This window comes from Eleginops maclovinus, chromosome 7 (assembly GCF_036324505.1).
Source record: "Eleginops maclovinus isolate JMC-PN-2008 ecotype Puerto Natales chromosome 7, JC_Emac_rtc_rv5, whole genome shotgun sequence".
Lineage (NCBI taxonomy): Eukaryota > Metazoa > Chordata > Actinopteri > Perciformes > Eleginopidae > Eleginops > Eleginops maclovinus.
The window spans coordinates 18,553,081-18,565,003 of NC_086355.1; the positions used below are offsets into that span (position 1 = coordinate 18,553,081).

Consider the following 11,923-nt stretch of genomic DNA (forward strand, 5'->3'; position numbering starts at 1 on the left):
ATGAGTTGGCCAAAAGTCCTAATCTTCACCAGATGATGATCCGTGTAGAGAATGCTAGTATGTCAAGTACAAAAGGGAAAGATCAAAAGTGAGACATTCTAACATAAACCTGTTTAGTTTACAAATGTTACTTTAAGTGTGTTAATAACTTACTTTTATTTATTTTATGAGCCCTTTAGCCCTGGAAGCAATCTTTGTTGCTAACACAAGTAGACCTAGTTAGCTAAACCTGATTAGCTGATGCTAGATACACTTTGTTTAATCCATTCCTTATACATTGGTTTAGGATTTTGGGTGGGTTACAAAACAACATACACCTACAAACTCATAAACTGTTGAGTATTGCTGTTACTACAGATTAACACAAATTCAGCATGTAGAGGAATCCAAAGTTTGACAGAGCTGCCATGCTAGTTATGAGTTATGGTTGCTAGGCTGCTAGGGTTGGTTTAGCGAAGAGTCAATTAGACAATAAACAACCTTTACTTTCCAATGCGGCCTGCATGCCTGCATCCATCGTCCATAGTGCCAACCAGTAATGTGTCCTCCTGCCCTCCAGGGGGTGCCATGTCTGGGATGGAGCCCACAGTAGACACAGTGGCGGTGCAGCCTGTCCCCACCTACTGGTACTATGTGTTGGCGGGAGTCGCCGCTCTCTTACTGCTGGTGACTGTAACCGTGGTGGTGACACTGTGCTGCCATCGGTACCACTGGGCGCCAAAGAAGACCAGCGCTGGTCACCATCATTCAGTGACGTACCACAACAGCCAGCATCCCAATCAGCAAGGTCACCAAAACTGCTACCAGAACCAAAACCTCAGCTATAATCTGATCCAGAGCCCCAACCAAAACCACCTGTACCCAGCTCCTGGGCCGAGCCCAAGCCTTGACCCCATGCTCACCATCAAAATGGATAAAGACGACAGCTATGACTCCCAGTGTTGAAAACAACTGGACACCATGTGAATGATAACTTTTGATTAGATTACTTTGTCAACTAAAGCAACAAAGGTTGTGAAATCTCCCTCAACAGCAGTATTCAGCATAATCGGCACAGTTCACTGATCTACATGGAAGAAACACTGCAGTTCCTGTTGCTGATGACTGATCTGATTGTCTGATCAGCATGCACCTTTGATAAACTATCTTGTTGGTCGACACTGGCAGAATGTACTACTGACTTTACCATCATCAGGGAGAGTAGATGAAAGAACTTCAAATGCCAATTCTGATGGCTGATGAGGGCCTGATGACTTTTGTGATGTACTTAAGATAATTCTGACTTCTACAGCTGCACCCCAACCTTGACTGTGGACATAACACAAGTAGTGTACATTGTCACTGTTGTAACAGTATATTTTCCTCCTCTACAAATGTCAGAGTAGGATATATCTGGCTGCAGTTTGGACACTGCCTGCCTCGGAATAACCTTTCCGACAGAGAAGGGATTTACACAAAGGTACAGGGAGATAGAAGTCACAATGTGTGCTGCATTAAAAGAGAGAAGGCTATTTCTCAGGGGCTGAATGAAGCCACTGTTTATTTGTCCACCAGCCTTTGAGAGACCGAGAGTGACAGAGACAGATTAAGAACAGAAAAAGGGAAGAGGTACGGATAGAATTAGTGCTGCCCGTCCAGCCGTGACAGATAGAAGGCTACAGATCCACCGTGGGTGGTGAACGAGGGTCAGTGTTCTCTGTCTGGTTTACACGGGAGGGTAGATAGGATGAAACAGCTTAAGTTGCATCCTGCAGACCTAGACACAATTCCTCTCTGCAACACGCAGTCTCAAACACATATGCACGGACACTTCGGAAACTTTTAAGTGGCTAATAATTGAGTCTTGCGTGAAACCCTGAGTGCATTTTTCATTACATCCTGATATGCCTTTCTTAAATTGTGCTTTAAAACTATTACCTCCTCACCTCCAGAACGAGGTTGTGCCTCAGTGTCAAATAGGAGTATGAATGGACAGTTTTGCCTTGATATCATAGATAATCCAATGCCTGTGTCTGCTAATGTTCAACCTGAGCATGTCCTGCACACATTAGACTGAATGAATGAAACAAATCTAAAATGTATTGAGTATCTAAAGATGCAGTTTGAAGTCTGTGCAAGTTGAAATTCTTTACATCTGGTAAATCTTTTGTTTTCTCCTTTGATAATTTAATATATTGTGAAAATCATTTTTTTGTGGCTGCACAGTTTTGCTTTGATTCCTTTCATTCACCATGGTCTTTGAAAATCAAACATATTTCTTGATGTCTTCTTAATTATCCGTCCAACTTTATTTGTTGGCAATTTTTCATGATTTCCAACGTTGACAAATACGTTTGCATAAAAACTTGTGTGCCATGATGCATTTTTGCAATGTCGAGAGTACCATTAGCACTTTCCCGCTTCTTGATAATGATTATTTTGAAGGCTTTGATGATTCATTCTGACAATTTCTTACATTTACTGTGAATCTGAATATAAAAAAGTGGAGTAATGTACTGGTTGTGAATTGAATATTTTTTTCTTGCTTTGTTATCTCATACTATTACAGTATGCATACATGTGCTTTTTGATGTTTAATAGTTATTCAATGTTTATTTTTATACTCACTGGCTGTTGTTTTTAAGGCAACAGTTATGTGGATTGTGTTCACTGATATGATCTTAACAACTTTTCTGGATTTTTAATTTTATGTCAGATACGCTCTGAAGCCATATGGCAACAGCAAAAACAACGTTTGTCCCTCATTAGCACCCATCTCGTAGCTTAAGTCGTATACGGATAGGAAACAGAAGAATTGAAGTATGTCATGTGGAATTCATCATGAAAAAACAAATTTGTTTGGTTTTGGTTGAAGAAGAATCAACTTTAGATCCACTGTAGTATTTCTCAGCAGTTCACCATCTTATGTTGTAGGCTACTCCTTTACATCATTTTGTTCATGCACAAATCCCCCAGCCTTTTTTGTATTATCAAAAACCCGCTTATTCCTATTCTCCTCCCTTTATCACAAATCCTCCCAGCAAAAAAATAACACAGGAGAGAAAATGAGAGGCAGAAAGGAGAGGGGAGCAAACTCTCTCAGAGGAAAAGGGCCCATTAAGCGAGCCCCCTTTGCCTCCACAGAATGTGCCCAGAGATGGAAGAAGATGAAAGAAGTAAAAAAAAAAAACATTTCTCTATACTTTTTCTAAAGATAGGTTTTTCTTTTTCACTCTGAGAGGAAGGCTAACAGGGAGGCAGGTCGGGTTTGGATTGAAGGAGGAGGGCAGGTTGTTTCAAACACAAAAGCAGATGAAAGAAGTCTTTTGGCTGAATAGACAGAGCGATGGAGACAGACACATGTTCTCGAACAAACACAAACCAGTGTTAGCAAAGAGCTCCAGCAAATTCAGTCACTCAAATAGTTGCCTGCATGTTCAGAAACCAATCTGCAGCTCTCCGTATTGACGTGTTTCCTCAAATTGTGTCTCGTTTTTGTATTCTAGTTATTTTATGCTGGCACATCCATCCCCTCTGCCTGCCATTTCAATCGACTTGTGCATGATTTACACATTGTATGACTCACTCTAGCAGCCCTGTGCTGTAACCCAATCAATGTGGGTCCGAAATTCTAATGGAGAAATGATATATTACTGTATTTATGTTGTGCTACCATTGCACTTTTTTCCCCTTTCATTCTCCCTCCCTCCATCAAAGTTTTTGCAAGATTTGGAAAATGTGCTGGCTTGTCTTCATGCCGCACTTTTAAATCAGCCATCCTTCACTTTCTTCTTGCTGCTCCATCACAGACTACTTTGAAGCCCTTTAATATTTCTAATTAGTTAATGGAGCTGATTGCATTCATAAAACCCTGCAGTAAGCATTTTTAGCCCTCAGGCCATTTCTTTTCCTTTTTTCCCCTGCCTCTTCCTCCTCCTCTGTCTCCTGAAGAAATATTACGAGTGAAAGCACTCTAACAGGCGTTTGGGTCCCCGCTGCAACAGCATTCGGTGCCAAATATCTATCCATGTCTTTTCCGGACTAAGGAAAGGCCCTCTTTTTTATTCTTCTCTTTGTTAATTGGAGAGTGGAGATAAAATGGGGCTACAGGGAGTTTTAATCTCCTTTCAGATCCTTGTGATGATTCTTCTCGGGATCCTAGCCTGAGGGCTTTAAGCCAGGATCATTAGAAAGTGTTCAACAGTTGTCCAAAGAGTGTCCGTCCAACAATCTCTCTTTTTTTTCCCCCTTATCCCGGTTCTTTTGCTTTCTTTAATGTTTTGTCAAGGCCTGTGGTGATTTCATTTGACTGCGAAAAAGGAGAAGCTAGAGCCTGGAGGGTCTGTTGTGAGACTGTACATTAACACAACCAGAACAAATGAGATGCTTTCAAGTGTATGTACGAATGTATAGTCTTACATGGAGAGTACATTTCAGCGAGACCTCCAGAACATAATATAATTTGTAGTGTGACTACTGGGATCAGTCATGTTTATAATTTTAGTATCAATTCTGAGTGCCTGTGCTGCTCAGTAACAGCATATCTTTAAATTAAAGGTGCCCTTTTATGCTTTTGGGGTTTTTCCTTTTCTGCAGTGTGTTGTATAAGTTTTTGTGCATGTAAATGGTCTGCAAAGACTAAAATCCCAAAGTTTCATACAGAGGGAGTTTCTCCCCGCCCCCCCCTGCCTGAAACGCTTTGATTGGACTCCCTAGTTTAATTCCGTAACATAATGACATCATGTGTTACACTCATGCTTCTATTGGCTAGCTAGGCTAGGCAGGCCAGCTAACCAATGAGAGCACACTGGGCTCCCGATTGAGACAGAGTGGAAAATAAATTAAAATAAAGCACTTTTTGAACATTAAAGCATGTAAACCTGTCACAGTAGAGGCAAAAAATACAAAAATGAGCATAATAGGGCCCCTTTAAATAACATGACAACCTTATTTTGTTTTGCTGGGTGTTTCAGAAAAACATCATTTCAACTCATGTTCATAATTTGCAGGCAACTTTGGAGTATAGCACTTAATGTGGGTGCATCCACAGTTTGTTTTGTTTAGTTGTTTCTAGAAAAATTGACCTTGATGATGTCAGTTCTATTAAATGAACCAATGATGTTATTATTGTTCTTTGATTTGTTATTCTAATAATAGTTTTTTTATTGATCAGAAATATTTTTTGTGATGTAAATCTGACTGATCACTCTGAAACATGGCCTCAACCAGGGATGAACTTTGGTTTAAACTTAAACTGTGACTAGTTAAATAAAACCAGCGTTGAAGTGCTTAAACATTCATCCCTGGGTTCAGCCACCTCACTGTTATATTTGCTCCTCTGCCTCTGTGAGGGAAATAACTCGACTTTATGATTGTCTTTTTGACTCGTGCTGCATTGTACTGTCTTGCACTTCAGCTGATTAAATATTGAACTACAGAGAAACACACAAAGCAAAGTGGCACCCATACACAATCACATAATCAAATAATGAAATAAGCAAATTCTAAAACATCAGAGAAAGACTACACTCCATTTAGCAAAGGATTTCTTGGTTTGCTGTTACATTGGAATTACAATCCAATTGAGTTTGTTTCTTTCAGTTTATTCTATAATTGGGTTTGGAAGGCAATTTTGTGTCATTTAAAGGATGGGATTCACTTTTTTTTCTCAAGTAAATTACCTCATATTTAATACATGAGCGAATATCTTAATTTCACAGATAGCAGCTGTCATTCAGAGTATTCATCTTGTGTTATTATTTACAGAAGAAAGAGTATTGGAAGTTCATAACGGCTGTTTATAGAAGACATTGTCTGGATGCCACCTGTTAAAATTGTCTCATAGGAAAATGACCTTATCTAACTAAGGAAATGAGGCTCTGTATCTTTTTTTCATATCTACTAAATTAGTTTTTCACCACTTATCTTTTGAATATCTATGACGGTTTCATTTAATATGTTTTGGATCCTTTGCCCCCGCAATAAATGATTTTTAGCTGCCCAGATACTGCTCAATTTTTTCTTTCCTGAGGACTTTAATATTAATTTCATTGAATAAAACTGAATTGAAGCAGAATTGAGCTTCCAAACTCTTCAAAGCCTTGCACTTCAGCCTGCCTCAGAAATATAATGTGGTATTTTAGCTTGTTGAATTTCATGGTCATGGAATATAAAATAAAATATATTGTGGGGAATGTGAAGGTAATAAAAGTGATATTTTTCTATGAAACGGTTTTGTGTCCTTTTTTTCACTCTTCAGTTTCCCCTTTTCCTGCCTCTTTAAACAACTTGGTTTAAAGGAGATCTCTAGCCTGATATCTTCAGACAGTTTAAACAAGATCACCCACTCGTTGAGCTGTTTGTGTAGTTTGATTTCAAACTAAAACTTGAGCTTGTGTGCTGACAAATGGATTGATGCTATCACAACATGTTTTTTTCACTTTTCAGTAGTTCTGACTGGATGTTTGAGATTAATAATATTTTTCTGTCCATCTTGTTTGAACAGATCCCAGGCCTATGGATTTTGGAAAGGATCCTGTTTTCAACCCCAAGCCGCCCATCAATGGAGGTGAGGATCAAAGTCCTGTTTTCCCGCTTGTTTCCTTCCCTTTTCCTTTACTTTTTAATTAATTTTACTTCTCCTTTTTTTTTCTTTTCCACCCCCTGCTTTTTTCTCCTTTCTTCTCCTGTCCTCTCCTTTCCCGTCCTGTTATTGACTAGATTTTCCTCTATTACTCTCCTTTCCTTTCTTAATCCCTCTTCTCTTTCATTTCCTTTCCTTTCTTGCATTTGCTTTGCTTTCCTTCCCTTTCCTTTCCTTGGCTTTCCTTTCTTTTTCTTTTTGCTCCTCTCCTTTATTGTCCTCTCTTCACCTCTCCCATCTTTTATTTTCCTTTCCTTAACTTCTCTTTCCTTTCCTTGCCTCTCCTCTCTGCCTGAGGCTGCACTAGCTTGTTTTACAAGTCTCACCCACATGATAGTGAAACAGCTCTTTAAGCAGAGGCATGCCCATGGCTTTTACTTTCTTGTGATTCCACAAGAAAAAGCCTGTGGCAACAGTGACAGACTATCTCTGCTGTGTGTGCATGGCAGTGTATAGGAAGACTCTGAGAGAGCATCCAAAAGTGTGTGTCTGTGTATGCATGTGGGCACGTTAGCGTGTGCTTCCTCTCCTCCTCTTTTATGTTTCGTAGCAGACAAAGTGAGACCGACAGCTTCCTCCTGGGCACCTAGAAAACATCTGTCTGTAACAATCACACTTTACTTCCTGTAGGTCTTTGTATGTGTGTCTGTTAACAGCATTGGTGTGTGTGTGTGTGTGTGTGTGTGTGTGTGTGTGTGTGTGTGTGTGTGTGTGTGTGTGTGTGTGTGTGTGTGTGTGTGTGTGCGTGTGCGTGTGCGTGAAGAGCATGTGCACATGCCTGAGTTATTATCCCTTGTTTCTCCCAGCCCCCCTGACAGATACGAGAAGAGTACTCAGCCTTAACCTCACTAAACAAGTCTGTTTACTGCCTGTGTGTGGTGTGTGTGTGTGTGTATGTGTGTGTGTTTTGCCATAAAACACTCTAAATGTAGTACTTAATTGCTTGTTCATGTGTATACATTCATTAGGTGGATTAGCATGATCGCTTATGCCAACTAGATGTGCACACAAGACACACAGGACACACCGGAGAGCTCCTTTACACTAATTAATTTTATTATGTTTCCAAACTAATGAAGTCAATAACAACAACAGTGCTGGGTATACTGAAACAAACTTTTGCCTCTGATACAGTTGATTACACTTTTCCGCTGTGGAAGAAAGTAATACCACATTCCTTCTCATGCACAAGACAAATTTAATGTATTAGACCAGTCATTGCACCGTTGCTCAGTTCAATACACCACACGTTTTTGCTGCTACAGCCCAATAATGCTATTTCTATTTTAGATAGATATTCATGTGTGAGTGAGTCAGTTGTCTCTTTCTGGCTCCTCTCATTTATTTCTCATTTACCATATTAGTGGAACTTGTTGGGTTGTGTAGACCTTTAAGGTTAAGATTGTGTCCGTCTTTTGCCCAATTTCAATTATGATTGCAATCATTAAACTTGTTAAATCAATGCAACTCATCCTTGGTGCCAAACAAAAATTGTGTCAATGCAAGTGTATGGAAACCAATGGTTGCTTATATTGATAAGAAAAAAACAAACCTCAATTGCACCTTTGTGAAGAATGATTTGTATTAAAATAACTTACACAACAAAGCTATTTATAATCCATGCTTCCTAAACGTATACATGTTTTAATTATGTGTTCCCTAACATTTCCTGTTTTCTCTCCAGACTATGTCTTCCCAGGTTGGTCGTCCTTTTCCACCCCATCCTCCTCCGATGTGGACCCTTCTTCCGTTACCCTGGTGTCGGAGAAAGACAAGGACAACGCCTGGCTGTACACCCTGGACCCCATCCTCCTCACCATCATCGTGATGAGCTCCCTGGGCGTGCTTCTGGGTGCGGTTTGCGCGGGACTGCTCCTGTACTGCACGTGTTCTTACAGTGGGCTTTCCTCGCGCTCCTCCACAACGCTGGAGAACTACAACTTTGAGTTGTACGACGGGATCAAGCATAAAGTGAAGATAAACCAGCAGAGGTGCTGCTCAGAGGCATGAATAGAAGGAAGAAGACTCTAGGGAACTAGATCCCTTGCCAAAGTTCTTTTGGTTCTCGGTTTGGACAAAGAAAATATTAAAAGGAAGCACTATGTGATATTTCAATCCCCTACCTTTTATCCCGCTCTGATGTCTAAAGGGGGTAACATTTAACCCTAAGTGTCCCCACCTTTTTGCGTGCCAAAGGGAAGAACATTGATTTCCCATAGACGCAATGAGGCCAAAAGCGGGGGAAACACCTGATCCCAATCCCCCCTACCCACAGTACCGTATCTCCTCTGCCTGCAGGAGAGAGCCTGCTCGATTCTCAAAGCCTGTGAATGAATGAAGGAATGAATAAATGAATATAAATGACAGATCTACCATAGAATATAACCCACCAGCCACTGGAATGAAGCTTGGATGTTGATGGACTGCAGCACTGTGAAAATCTGGACATTTGGACCACAAATGACAGCACAGTCTTATGTGAGGTGTTTGGTTCAAATGTGAAATGTACCCATTGCCGGTACTTTGCAGAGGGGCAATGTCAAATGTGTCCTCGTTGGCTATAATTTGAATGTGGCTGAAATGAAAAAGCTCCAGCTTCTGACTGTTGGTGAAGACTTCAGCCCCAGTGGACCATTCAATGTGGGTACTTTTGAATGGAATCAACACATATCAAGCGAATGCCTATCCCCCCCCACTAAAGAAGTTTTAAAAAATATCAAACTTAAATGAAACTAATGGCAAAGAAAGGATGAAAAAGGACATTTTCTTTTTATTTGTTTCTTAGAGGTTTAGACATGAGTTCTTGGGCTTTCAAACGTCCATTAGCCTGCTCGCTCCTTTGTCTGCCCTTGGTCTGCGCTTTGTGAAACCAGTGGCATAGAAGAGTAATGGTGACTGTTTTTGTTATGTTTTAAACTTGTGTCTGTTTGGAAAAAAAGGTTAAAGAAAAGCCAGCTTCAGTTCGTAGCCGCCCTGTAGAGCTCTTACGCCATTTTTAGACTTTCTTTAGCGTTGTGTTGGACTCCATGGTCTTAACTGTTACTTCAGTCCTTTTCTATTTTCACACATTTTCCATTGATCAGACTTTACAAAGAAAGGTAAAGGAAGATGGAAGACAGAAAATCAGAGGTTTATTTAAATCTTACATGCTGTTATGGAGTTGTGCTTTAGATTCAGTATTCTAGGGTTTGTCTTTGGTATATATCTATATTTTTTTGCTTTTCAGACTGTATGATGCCCAAATGATGGACAGACACTGTGTGAACAAAATGTCAGTGATTGTTTTATTGCAACCTATGGATTGCCAAAGAGCTGTGTATGTGCACAGGGGGTCCGAACAAGTGTTAAAAGAGGCCGGGTGGAGAATGGACTGAGTGATAAATCACCCTGCCTTTTATCCAACGCCTTTATAGCGTCACCCCCCTGAATGAAGGACGCTCAAAAAAACGGAAGGAAATGACTAAAGGAGGAGAGTGGAAATTGTACCGTAAACTTTTTTGGACACACAATCGAGCCTTAAGCTAACTACAGTAAAAGCTGTATCGGAGGACAGCCATCGAGGAGTGCCAGTGCTGCTGATGAACAGGAGGAGACACACAAACACACACACATACAAGATAGACAGGAAGAAAGAGAGAGACAAGGGAATGAGATGGTGGTTATGTTTACATGCAGGAGAAGCCTCATCAATAATCAAAACAAAAAATGTCTTTCTTTATGCAGCTGTTTCTTCAACAAAAATTCATTCTTATGTCATTATTTGGCCTAAGCTAAAAACATTTTGATGGAAACTAAAAGGTACTCTTTGGAGTTTTTGATATCTGGTTGCGCAATGGAGCACAAGCATGCAGAAACTCAAAAACTCACTTTAGCATGTTTCCTAAAATATAAACTGCTAACAACTCAGATTAGGTTTACTATAGGCAATTTTTGTATTATTGATTAGGACTTTTAGTGAATTCAACAGTCAATACTGACAATTTGAGTAAATATGGAAAGAATACAAAATTGGAAATAATTGGGGACTGACTTCTTTTTTGAAGGTCAAAATAACACCCGCATTTCAAGTAAACTATCTGCAGTTAAAGATGTGGCTGTGTGGCTTGCAATCTGTGTTCAGTAACATTTGATTAACTTGCTAGCAAAGTCCATTGAACTCTATGAAAGATTTATATGAAACCATTCATCTATACAATTGGAGTTGCGATGGTAGACAGGTGATTGTCTGCTTGGAAATGTGTCTGGCTGGCATTGATTGGACAGATAATAATACGAGACTGCCAGCAGGACAGGTGAAAGCTGAGAGACACAATCTGTACACAGAGAAATAAAAAAACAACCATCCAAGAAACACACACAGAAAGTAAAATAGAGGAAGGAATGAGGAGGGGGGGAACATGTCACACGTGTTATTGCCCCCAGTCTCGTGTTTTTTCTTTCTCTCTCATCTCTTCCTGTTCAGCGGTATTGCATGGATAAAACCAACAGGCCTAGTGAGATGATATAAACAAAGGAAAATAGTGGGATCATAAAAAGGTGTGGAGAGAAGATCATATAAGGAGAGATAAAGGAGGGGATATTATAGAGAGAGATGGAGGGTTTTCTGTCCATCTAACTGCGTTTTCATTGGACTGTTTTCCAAGTGCCTTGGAGCTCTTTTATTGTGTCTCTTGAACAAATGCCAGATCATTTAGAAACACACACCAGACTCTCTCTTTCTCCCGCTTAACTTTAACACTTTCTTTCTGGAAGTCTATTTAGTATTACCTCTTCTGTCTCGATGGATACACACATAAATACACTGATACACTCATACGCACACACAGACAAATGCATTAAGATGTACACACACATACTGTACCTACGGCACTGGCTAGATAACTCAAACTGTTGTTTGTAGACTTTGTACAGAAAAAGTTCTTTTTTAATGTTATTATTATTATTTAATAAAGGCTAAATAACAAGTGATTTGGTTCTGGATTTTCTATTGCTTATGTGAATTTTGTATGTGTTTATTTGTCAAATAAGTTTTACTGCTAATTGCACGACTAACTTACCTAGTCGAACATCATGCATCCAAAGCATTTAATGAGTTTTATTTAGGGTTTATCATTATTTTGCTTTTGTAAAAGGAGAAAATTAGTTTGAATATGTTTGATCTACAGTATAATTCACACTCCCATTTTCTTGCAAGTTGGACAGTTAAGAGAATAATGCATGTTCTACAAAATAAACAATATTTAATTGGAATTACAGCCCAGAATTAAAAGAATAAGTAAAAGTGTATGTGTTTCGATGGCT

At 39.6% G+C, this 11,923-nt stretch overlaps 1 protein-coding gene across 4 annotated transcripts in view; it reads left to right on the forward strand.

The window, feature by feature from the left end:
* The window catches only part of LOC134867319 (neuropilin-2-like), a 100,145-nt gene extending 88,555 nt beyond the window's left edge, over positions 1-11,590 (forward strand). For 2 of the 4 annotated variants that reach the window (XM_063887794.1, XM_063887796.1), the window contains 2 exons: positions 6,485-6,547; positions 8,307-11,590. In XM_063887794.1, coding sequence (XP_063743864.1) covers positions 6,485-6,547; positions 8,307-8,632 — 389 coding nt within the window. In that variant the 3' untranslated portion in view covers positions 8,633-11,590. Of the gene's footprint in view, positions 1-559; positions 6,209-6,484; positions 6,548-8,306 lie in introns of those variants that run through there. The other 2 variants (XM_063887795.1, XM_063887797.1) reach the window with 1 other exon arrangement.
* Positions 11,591-11,923: the final 333 nt, after the last annotated feature.